General features: G+C 32.4%; 1 protein-coding gene across 3 annotated transcripts in view; it reads left to right on the top strand.

Annotated features, from left to right (window-relative positions):
* The window catches only part of LOC105199782, a 48,382-nt gene extending 37,884 nt beyond the window's left edge, over positions 1-10,498 (top strand). For 2 of the 3 annotated variants that reach the window (XM_026137878.2, XM_026137879.2), the window contains exons 11-13: positions 42-132; positions 554-623; positions 740-10,498. In XM_026137878.2, the coding sequence (XP_025993663.2) occupies positions 42-132; positions 554-623; positions 740-2,119 (1,541 nt within the window). In that variant the 3' untranslated portion in view covers positions 2,120-10,498. The remainder of the gene's footprint in view (positions 1-41; positions 133-553; positions 624-739) is intronic. The other variant, XM_039451423.1, reaches the window with a different exon arrangement.
* The last annotated feature ends 1,804 nt before the right edge of the window (positions 10,499-12,302 follow it).

The raw sequence follows: 12,302 nt of genomic DNA, 5'->3' as shown, positions 1-12,302 counted from the left end.
GCAATTATTCTGATTAGCAAATGTATATTTTCATACAACAGGGCTATCGTACGTCGCACTGGTTATTATATGGATGGTTGGCGTCTTCAGTATCACAGCGTGCATCGCGTGCTTCGTATACATGTTCAAGAGGTAAAAAAACCTTCTGTTCTTCAGCAGTTCTCAATGCAAATCCTTACAAGCATTTAATACTGGCGGTATTAAATTTCTGTAAGGGAATATAATTTGCGTGTTAGAGTCACTGAATCAATCAATAAACGAATACAAATAGCTGAATATAATTATATTTTCAAATAAAAAATAATATTTTAATCAAAGTTAAGTGAATATTAGATCTTAAAAATATCAATTATCAATTTACAATTTATTATTTTGAAGTCTTATTATGTTTTTTTTTAAACATGTACTGATAATTATTCAGCGACTTGTGCGCTCCACATTTAAATAATTTTTAATTTTACAGGAAAAGAATTTTCATTTAATTACAGCTGTTTTAATTCTATATTTTAACACTGAACAAGTTTAACAACACTCTCTGTTATTTTTCTTGCAGAATGTGGATCAAATGTCGAGCTATGCGAGACGTCGAGGTGAAACTGCCGCCTGGACTTGCTCCTGATATGGTAAGATCTTGAGTTTTCTTTTATACTTTACAGTTATATTTATCAAATAAATGCAATATACAATGAACGTTATACAAATATAGTATGATAACACAAACTCTATTTTATTCGCACAGAAGCTGCTTGAGAAGAATAGTGAACCACACATACGGCATTCGATCGAGCGACCGTCCGCCGATTCGAGCGGTTGTTCGAGTGGCCAGGAGTCCGTTACCTCTTCGCTCACAGCAGAATCCCAGGTTTGTAGCGATAGCGGCACCGAGGTGGACGCAGTACATACGCCATCCGATAAGCTGAAGGGTCAGCCCGTCCGCGAGTTGACTCATCTGCGACAGAGAAGCACTACACGGGTACCAGCTTCATTAGCGGAGGTCACTACACCCTGTTGGGAGTCATACATCAAAGTTGGCGATTCCGGTGAGGTGACATCTGACGAGACGGTATCATTAGCGCGGTCCACGCCCAATCTAACAGACAACGCGACGTCGAAGAGCTATTCGCCGTCGCAACACGGCTGGTCCAGCACAAACTACATCAACTACATCAGCATGCCGTCTTCCTCAGAGGTGCTGTTAAGCAACCCCAGTCTCATACCACGTAAGAATTCCGTCGGCAACAGTGGCGACGGTGACAGCAGCAAAGACGGTGACGATAGCAATGATGGCAATCATCATGCCGACAACAGCAGTGATGGCAATAACGATAGCAGTGATGACAGTGGCGACGCCTTAATATCAATTAAATTTGATGATGAATTCGAAAAGGAAAAACAGAAGTTGACCATCGACGAGTTGGACAAGATGCAGTCGATCATTGAGCTAAACAAGAAAATAGACATACTGGCGTCGCACATTAATCCCGAAAAGACGACAATGGCAACGCCATATGTTCAAGCGGGTTTGATAGACGAGATTCCCGATTCACTTTCCTGCATACCTAAGCATATACAAGCCAGGAACAGCAATTTAATGTGCGGCACCTTCAAAATTAAAGATAATTTATCTAAAAAGGAGTACACGTCATTTCCATCGACCTTTCCCGTCAGTACCACCTTGACTTCACCAAGTCCAAAGTACATCTTTGCATCGATAATTCCTGAGGGAATGACGATGCCGGTTATGGAAGCGGATCAAGAATCTTTGCCGCAGAAAACGCTTTCGCACAGTTCTCCTACGAGCGGAACCTCGTACAATCTTGCAAGTTCCGCGCACGAGACGCAGCAATCACAGGAGCAGCAAGAGAAAGTGGAGCCGTTCACGGACGTGACCGAGGACGTCGATGAGAGTGGCAACACGGTGCACCCCGCGCCATCCTGGCCGGCAGAAAGGAAAGAGCTGACTTCCGGCTACATAACCATCGCGGATCTGTCGCCTCCCTCGGCGGGACCGTCCTATGTGCGACTTGAGAAGATGCCATCATCCCTGCCCCAGACGGCGACGAGTCCGTCGGAGGAGCAGTATACGGAAGTGACGGTTGTGCCAAGTACAGTTCAGTGAGGCGAGGAGAGAGATGCACTATCATCTCAGTTCTTTCCTCCTTTTCGTGACGGTGATAATTGCCACTTGCGTAGACGGACGAAGTAAGTGTTGCATCGTGAAATTACAATATATAAAGGCGGTGGTGCATATAAGAAACTGGGATGTTGTACGTTTGAATATAATCGCGACACTCTTGCGAATCGACTGAGTTGAGCGATGTTTCACAATTTCGGACTGAAATCCGTTTATCGAGATATGAGAAGAGATTAAAGGGACTCTCCTGAAAGGAGGTGTTACATACTTGCTTCGAAAATAAGACTGGATCTAAAGTAAAAAAGAAGATCATTAGTTTGGGATCAAATGAATTATTGGAAATTCATTTCTAAGCTAAAAAAGTTAAAATGAACTCTAAATGAATTCGTTTGAAGACTTCCTTAAATGGTTCTCTGAGAAAAGATTTTATGCACAAAGCATCTATATAAAAGATAATAGAGTACACAAGAGGTGCGACTCGTTGAAGCCTTTAAGGAAATTTTTTAACAAAGCGCATTTTCTATTCCAAGCTAGTGATTCTTCTTGTTTGACTATGCTTGTATATCCAGCGCGATATGCATATGCGTGCGGCACGATACGTTCGAATATAACGAGAAACATTAGAATGGCGTTCTCGTTCGTCAAAGTGTGTACCAGTACTGCGTTACTTTTTTTTATACTATATGCGCGATATTACTCTATAAGTTAAAATAAGTCAATAGATTACACGAATACATGATATATATATATACATACCGTATAACGGACATATATATGTATGGCCGGATTGACGGACAGCATATTGCTGTCGAAAAATAATTAAATTAAGTCCACTTCAGACGATCTATAATTCAGAATTGGGCGCAATCTAGAGCCCCTGGGAATCCGACACTTTAAAATTTTTTGCGCTTTTAACTTGCGCATTTATCTCACAGATAATAATGATCTTTTGAATGATTTATACATGATACTATTTGTTACAATCATTACGAAGTTCCAGGAAAAATGCATTACTTCTCTTGTGGAAAGGTAAATATATGCACAACGTGAAAGAGCAGTGTATGAAGTTTTTGTAAAAAAAGAGTGTGGTTGTTTCTCAGAACTTTCAACGATGTCTCGCAATAATCGTGATGCGAATAATATTTAGCCTAATTTAAAGTCTAATTAAAAAAAATTTTTTTAAACTTAGAGTAAAAAGTTTATATATAATCTATAATTCTATCTTGAGTTATACAAAGTATAAAATGTTTAAATTGTTATATATCTTGTTATACAATTTTCCTCTCCTATACTCTTTCCTGGATCCGTCAAGGTAGTGTTATATTTACAATTTTATGCACCGTGTAATAGAGGATTGAAGAAGAATCAATATTACACATATTATAAAAAAGAAAGATGAAAAAAATATGAACAAATACATCGAAATATACGGCATAAAGAAACTAAGTACATAACGCGCCAGTTTCCACTCCAAAAAAATTATAGATCGTCTATAGTTGGTTTTGGTTAGATATTTTTTCACAGCACAACTTTTTCGCTAAATTCTCGTTTAATCATGAGAAATTTCTTTTGCCATTTTTACAGGGGTAAACAAACTTTTTTTAGGACTATATTTTCTAGATTTCTTTATTAATGACACAGAGATATCCTCGTTTAATCCTTGATTAATCGTTAGATTTAGCCAATGCAAGTAGTTGCATTAAACTCTACAACTTCACATTTTTTACTAGCTCACTTAATTAGAAATTAATTAAATTAGCGACTTAAATGATGCTACTCTGGTATAATACCGAGAATAGGGGAAAAAAACAGAAGAAAAAATATTGTATATCACGCAAATTTGCAATCTTCTTTGATACACATAGCACATGATTAATTAAGGATTAACATTGTTTCGTAATAACGATTCTCAAACGCTATTGCGTTTTATATCGTGTTGATGGCAACAAGTGCATACAGATATTCTTTTGACCGAGTCTCTTGATAATTTTATCAATAAAAATTTCGCAGAAACGTGCTCACAAATATTTCCGTTTCATATATTTGCGCGACGGGATTGCTCAAAGAGAAACAAAAATAACATGTTCGATGAAATTACTGCGTACAATTGCAAACAACGACAAGAGCAAATTGCGTTGATTTTCTATCTTTCGGAGATGTATCATGAGCCTGCCGAAATTGTTCTCTTTTTAGTCGCAACAGTTAAATTATGCAATATAATTTGTTATCCGTTTATGCAGCTTATTCGCGAATTGTCGCGAATATCTCATTGTCGCGCAAATCGATCGCGAGTAAAATTGTATACGTGGCGAGGTAACGGGCTTTTTTTATAATAATGTTACAGTGTACAATGTACAGTGTAACTGCGCACAAGGACAGGGTCAGGGATAATAAGGTAAAAGGAGATAAAAAAAGAAAAATATCGTGGTGAGCGCACCATGGGCGTCGCCAAGCGGAAAAAAACAGACGAGAAAAAACAGTTCTGAACAACGAGGATGGGGAAACTTGACACTGCGTCATTAACGTATTACGAATTAATATTATTAATATTGTATTGCAATATTAAAATGTTTTATTTTTGTCTTTGTTTTGTAAATACTTCAAAATGTGTTAGTTTTAAACGGCGTTTATATTTAAAACACTAAACCGTTTAAAGCTGTAATTTTTAATAGCTTTAATATAAAACTAAAACATTTTTAAGTATTTGAAAAAGGGTGACAGAAATAAACAATTAGTATCTTAAAATTAAACACTTTATTTTTGAAAATATATCTTAGATTTTGAAACGAAGCAATCGGAGAAAAGGAACGCTCTTCTTTACGCTTTAACGCCACGTTTTCAAGGAACGGGAGATGATCCGCTCGGCTTTGGAGGGATCGCTGGAGGTGGCCCATGCGTCACAATTATCCCGGATCGCGCGCTTTAATTATCGCGCGGGTCAGATGACAATTAAAGTACCTCGCGCGCGCACAGAGTATAGAGTTAGCAATACGCAAGTAACAATTGGCCTCGCAGAACACTCTCACGCTATCGCAGCAGCAAGGAATATATGTATGCATAATTCGCACGTACTTTAAACTAGTCAGATACACCGCCTTCTTCCTACAGGCCTTTCTTCTATACTTAGTCGGATGCAATGTTTATTCGGATGTGAGATTAGCGATTGTACAAAATTTAATAATAAGCAAAAAGAACTAACTAACGCGTCGGTAAACCGTTTGTTTTTTTCTTTGTACGATCTTTTGTACTGCTTAACAAAAAAGAAGAACCGTTTGAACTTTTAATTTGTAGACAGAAACTCTTTTTGATTCAAACTTTTTATGTGCAACGTTTTATTAATGTTACCGTCGAAGCGTGAAGATGTTTGTCTTTAAAACAAAGATAATTTGGAAAAAAGAGCTTTATTGAAGAATTGATGGCCTATTATTGATACAAATTACGATTATAAAGAACTAATTGTGTGGTTTCGAACTACAAATTTTAATAAGATGTGACAGTTTAGATGCAATTGTAGTTTAATTAAGAAGGAAATAACTCAGCAATCACTGAAGTTATATTGATAAATAGCTGTTTAAGAAAAAAGTTGTAGCATTTGGAATTGTTAAAAAAAAAAAAGAAAGGCCTGGATCTTTTTGGAATGCGGTTATTTTGCAAGTTCAAACAATTTCGAATGTAGAAAGGGGAAGATGACGTTGTCGCCGTGACTATAAGATATAAAGAGAGAAGAAGGATGACTTTGTTTGTACTTGCGAAATGATACTTACCGGCTTGCGCGATTGAACATTCGCGAAGCTCTGAGATCGAACATGAGCTTATGTACCTACTCATACGTTTATTGTTGTTACACACTGGCGTAATTTTATCAGATATTAAAAGAAGTGCTACTTAGTCTATAATTAAGTCGTAAATATAAGAGGAATATGTCATCGCGACGTTATGCAAACGCACGGATGCCTAGATCTGTTTGTTTTAGCTGCACTTATAGTTTCCGTGTTATTTGAGATAACTATATATTTATGCATATATGGATACATATAAATTTTGCAAAAGGATACCTCGTACAAAAAGCTACAGAATTTTTAAAAAATAAGATAAAAAAAATTTGGTTCTGTCGCTTTTTCATAGAGTGTCCTTTTGATGGACTTTTACTTCAAAATCAATTTAATTTTTTCAAATAAAATTTTTATATTTTTTCACAGGAGCATATTCTACGTTTTAAATCCGATAATTTTGACGCTCGAGACATTTTTGAATCTGACAAATACTTTTAAGGATCTATGGAAAATTATTACAAATCCTTAGGACTGTGTTGATTCGAGATTAACTGCTCTTGAAATTACTTAGAAGCAACGATATGAACGTGATATGATAATTTCGTGTATAGTTTGTACATATGTATGCCAGTTTGTGGAGTTAGAACCGATTAAAGATACAATTAATGCCATGCAAAAGTAGATTATCTAACGTTTGTAGAAATATTTTTGAAAGTGTTCTCTTAACGACGCTAATGAATTTTAAGTGTCGTATAAGGAGTTAATTGAGAACATTCTGTGCATTTATTCTACAATATACATATACATATGCAGATAACGGAAATTTAGGATCTTTAAATATTGTGGAAGTATTTAATACAAACCACAAGATTCTAAGTCACATTTATGGCACGCGGGCACACATACGCACACACACACACACACAGAAAGACAAAGTGGGCCTTTATTTAAAAATATTGCAGAAATAACTAATAATTATAAGATCTTAATTGGATGCCTGTGATACATAACACATGAAGTCAAAATCATGTTCAACGTCCATTGATTATAACCTTTAGAATGGGTTACTCTGATCAACTGGTTTTAAGGATTTGTTTACGTCTGTACAATAACAGCAAAAAATTATCAAAATTTAACAACTATAGATTCCTTAGATTTGTTCTTTTATTTCTTCTAATCAATGAGATACAAAGTTTTAGTCATGTATATTGACCTAAAAAATGTTGGATCTAAAACAACGAATTTGTTATAATGACTTAAATGTAATAATACTTTGAAATAACATATATATTTTTTATATTAAACTTTAGATCTTTCGTGAATATCTTCTAAAGTTTTTTACGTCAAAAAAATATTTTGAATCGAAATTATTAGGTTTAATACGGCGGAGAATCTGACTCAGTGAAAAAATATACGAGATTTTGGTTCAAAAAGATCAAACCAATCTCGAAATGAATTTCAAATAGTCATTTTATAAAAAAAGCTGTTATATAAGAAAAAAATTTCCTCTCAAAGACTTTTTAACTTTTAAGTACAAAATATATTTTTTTTAATAACATTTTAGCTGACTCAGTTTCATCAGTTGTCATATTTCACGAAAGTGAGAGTTGCGTATACACAATTTAAATTCACACGTTTACATATACGGTTACATATACGGTTTTGTCGGATATTATCATGTAAAGTAGTGAAATTACATTGGTCGATCAAGTGAGAGAGGCGAGGAGCAAACTGTGGAAAGTGCAATTAAAACGAGTTGATCTAATTTTGTACTCAAGATCCGTATGACCTATGCAAAATATATACGTGTTGTATAAGTATTAATACGATACGTAATATGAAACACATACACATACGTCGATTGCCTCGGCCCAAAGTATTAAGCATCTCTATTTCATTTCTTTGGAATTCTTTTACCAATATTAATTTCCTATTGGTTATTGGTATTATTCATAAATTCAAAAGATTCTTGATACAAACGATAATTATACAATACAAAATAATATATGAAAGAATTCCAGATCAATGAAAAAATAAAGGTGCCTACACTAAAAAGGGAGTATTTAATTTTAAGATATTAAAAACTGAAATATTTAACAACTTTAAACATTTTAGCGTTTTAAATTTAAATACAGTTTAAAATTGAACATTTCTTACACATTATCTTAAACTTAAGTACTTCTTTTTTGAGTGCAACTGTAATTTGTGTACTTTAACAGTATATTGTATACAGTTTAAAATTGTCGGACAAAGAAATGCGCCTAAGAAGATTTTTAACGAAATAGTAGGATTTTTATACAGTAACAGTCGAGGAAATATGCTTGTGCAAATACACACACACGTCGATTAAATCTTGCTCACGTCACGAGATATAATGAAGTATTTTGATGCGATAAAAAGCTTTGTACATTAGTTTAACAGCCGAACATTACTATTTACTTTGTTAGGTTTTACATATCTATATCATTGTACATATAAACGCATGTAGATGTATACACAAATACGCGTATAGGCATATAAATAGATATATATATATATATATTATATATATATACACTTATACATATATCTATTATTATCTATTTTTGTTACATGTTTATAAAAATGAAGAAAAACGTATTCTGTCGTGGAATACCAAATGTAACATATAGAACGAGATTTTAGCGAATGGACAATGGATTTGAGCGTCGTAAAGATTACCGGTTTTATATATAATTCAAAACATTTATTGCGTCTGTGTCGTTAGAAACTTGCTAATAAGTTGACAAATTCGAGATCATATATATATATATATATATATATATATATATATATATATATATATATATGAGTTACGTTTAGGTCTTTTGTTTTCTTTTTTTTTATGTAATCGAATGATCGTATAATTTAGTTGAATAGTGCGTAGCTCTTAAGATGTTTAACATTTACTATTTCATCGGGTAACGAAAGACAAAAAAGAGGAGAAGGGAAAACTATGTAGATTAGAGTAATTAGTTTATACGAAGAACATGACAAAATTATTATGTGAAATTATATGACGAACGCGCTCGTTGAGGCAGTAAATGTTGACCGTTTGCTTTTCTCTTTTTTTTTTTAAATTGATTTAAAACTGATCCACGAATTTATCCTTGTTTATGCGGACCTTCAGAGACGAAACGGTGATGAAGTTTTACGCTTGTAACGAAGTAGTGCAATGACTTAACGAAATTTGATTAATTTGTGTATATATATTACAGAATCGTGATTTTCTTACGTATAATATAATTCTGCCCGCACATACACACACAAACGCGTCACAATTACCAGACAGGAGTTACTGCTTACATAGCGGCGTGATATATATACACGACTTTTTAATGAATTTCTCTTTACCTTTAGTATTCTGTTTTTAGAGTGAACATGGTTTGTTGTCGAGTTTAGTTTATCAAGTCGTTGGTGTAATTTTGCCAGCATCATTGTTAAATGTTATCTCACGTGCATTAATGCAAGTGCAATCCGTTGTACTGTTAAGGATGTATTACACTTATTTTCAAAATTATGAAAAAAAATTGCAGATTGTTTTACACTGCATTCGAAAATAATGTAACAAAAAATTAGGCAGTTGTGTACTTGGATCGAAAATTCAATAATATGTAGAAATGTGTTCTAAGATAAATATAATTTAGAAATAATGAAGTAAATCTGAATTTTTATATACATATAAGTATTTTAAATATTTGAGATGATTTATGTAAAACCTTATTGCGATGCGAAGATTAGTTGTTCTGTAAATAAACAAAATTTATTTAAACCAAATTAAATGAAGAACAGCCACCTATATATGAAAAATTTATTTATTTAATAACTAAGCTCAGAATTTTAATAAAATTTTGCATAAATTATCTTGAATACTTAAAGTAATTATATGAAAAGGATTAAAATTTTTATCATGTTTAAAATGTTAGTATTAAAAGAATAAAAATTAGAAATTACGTAAATTAAAAAGTATAATATTTAATAAAAATAAAATGTTATGAATATAACTTTCACATATATAATTTACGTATAAATATTAATACCTTTATAAAAATGAGTGTAATACATTCCTAAAACACACATACGCATATTTTCAACCGATACACTATTTTCACGATTAATAGCACTGTTGGTTATGTACGTCGATTGAATTTTTATTGTCCCGAAGGAGAAGATTTTGTACAGAACATTGTAAAATATATTTTTAGCGCTTTTTCTCTCTCTCACTCTCTCTCTCTTCCTCTCTCTCTACCTTGGTTTTATTATTTATGTGCGCGTGCAAATCTCTCGCCTCCGCCGCATTTTGTATAAATACGCCGTATTGTTATTGTAATGCCATTGCGTAAATGCCATGCCGTTGAGCCTTGCCATTCGTCATCCGAGAAAGAAGAGAGAGCACCTCCTAAAAGCTAATTTACCCTTTTTTAATTTTCTCAATACTCACGTGGATCGCGCGCCGTGAACGCGAGGGAGAATCTTTTTCTGTAACTAATAACGACGTTGCCGATGTATGCCGGAGAGAAAAGCCATTAGTTTGTAATCATTAAGCTGAAATATATATAACATTTATATCGAACTGCGTGATGTGTACATTCCCTCCCGACCTTTTCATGTGAAAAAACACTCCCTATGAATTGCATGGAAAATTAAGCAATTTTAATTGATACATATATATGTATATGATGTAAATATCTTACATAATTTTAATCAGGTAATAAAACTGCTCAAATTTTAAGCTCAAAATAGTCGTACTTGAAACAAAAGCATTTGAAATAAAGGAATTAAATGTTTTTATTTATTATTATTATCTTTTAATATGTTCTTTTAATATTTTCTAATTTATAATCCCTATATTTTCATTTATCTTTTGCATTAATTTTTTATATGCAATTACAAATAAGTATATTTTACAATAATTATCATGTACTTATCTCTATTCACTAGTCCTTAAATACTTTTGCCAAGACGTGTATTTGCATTTATGTAACGCGCGTATATATTACAAATTCACATATATATAATTTATATTACATATTTAATTACATAATTTATATTATTTATATTCACATATATATAATTTATATTAACACGTTGAGTATTATATTAATTTCTATAGTGACTGGTAATATTGAACTTTCGGAAACGCTACACAAATTTATTGGTAATTGGCGCTCCTTGTTGCTATCTAGTTCTAAAAATATATGAAACTCATAAAAATCACGTTTACAGTTCTATAAATAAAATTAACACTAAAGTAATAAATGTCTAATAAATATTCTATACATGATAATAATAATTTTGCGTAATTCACCTATTTTATACACATACACGTACATATGATTCACTAGTGTACCGTATGTGTGGTTAAAGACGCCTGAACTTCTTGCTTTAAATTATTTCCTCAAAAAATTTAACAGTTATAAATAAAACATGATTTTATGTAATATCTCTAACTTTTTTTACAAATCAAATCAATTAAAAGGGATGTTGTAAAAGAAGAAAATAAATAAAACATTTTTCTTTGATTTCTATTTCGAAGAAACTTACAGATTACTACTTTGAACTAATCATTTCTTCAAATAATTTAACAGTTATAAATTTCCACCTTCTAAAGTATCTAACGCGAATTATAAATCATCTAAAGTGAACTCTTTATAGAAGAAGAGAAATAAATGAATTATATGTATTTGTGATTTATTGATAACAATACATGGATTACTATTTGACATGCGTCAATTTATTTATTATGTACATTATTAAAATGATGAATACACGTAAAAATATTTATATAATAGAATGTAAATTGAATATACACATATAATGTATATGGCAACACACACACATATATATATATATATATATATATATATATATATATATATATATATGCTACGTATATTCATTTAATGGTTTTGGCCTTGCAACAGTATTAGGAACATTGTCATTATTGATTTTCCGTATCCTAAACTTATTCTCGCCCACGTCGTTTGCTTCTGTCACGCGATTCTGTTTCTCGATTTATTATACGTGCCTCGTTACGGAGACCCGAAATGCACTTGTCGTTCTAGAGATCTACACGTAATATCCACACTAAACATTCGTGAAGATCTCCGTAACGAGCTTGTTTCGATCGTGTTATTACAGTAAAAAATATTTTATATTTATGTTAAAGTTGGTTTTCGTTAAAAACTTTGTGCTAAATTTTTAAGGTAGTTTAACATAACATGGTTGTGTTATAATGTAATTTAAATATTTAAAGTTAAATTGACATTTTTCTTAAAAAATAAGTGTAAAAGCAACACAATTTAGGGGTAAGTGTGAACAAATAACAAAAATAATATAGTTTTAAATTATAAATTCTAAGATAAATAAAATATGTT

The sequence above is a fragment of the Solenopsis invicta genome, chromosome 7 (assembly GCF_016802725.1).
Source record: "Solenopsis invicta isolate M01_SB chromosome 7, UNIL_Sinv_3.0, whole genome shotgun sequence".
NCBI lineage: Eukaryota > Metazoa > Arthropoda > Insecta > Hymenoptera > Formicidae > Solenopsis > Solenopsis invicta.
Note: the sequence above shows the minus strand (reverse complement) of the source record. Positions and strands in the feature narration are given on the sequence as shown.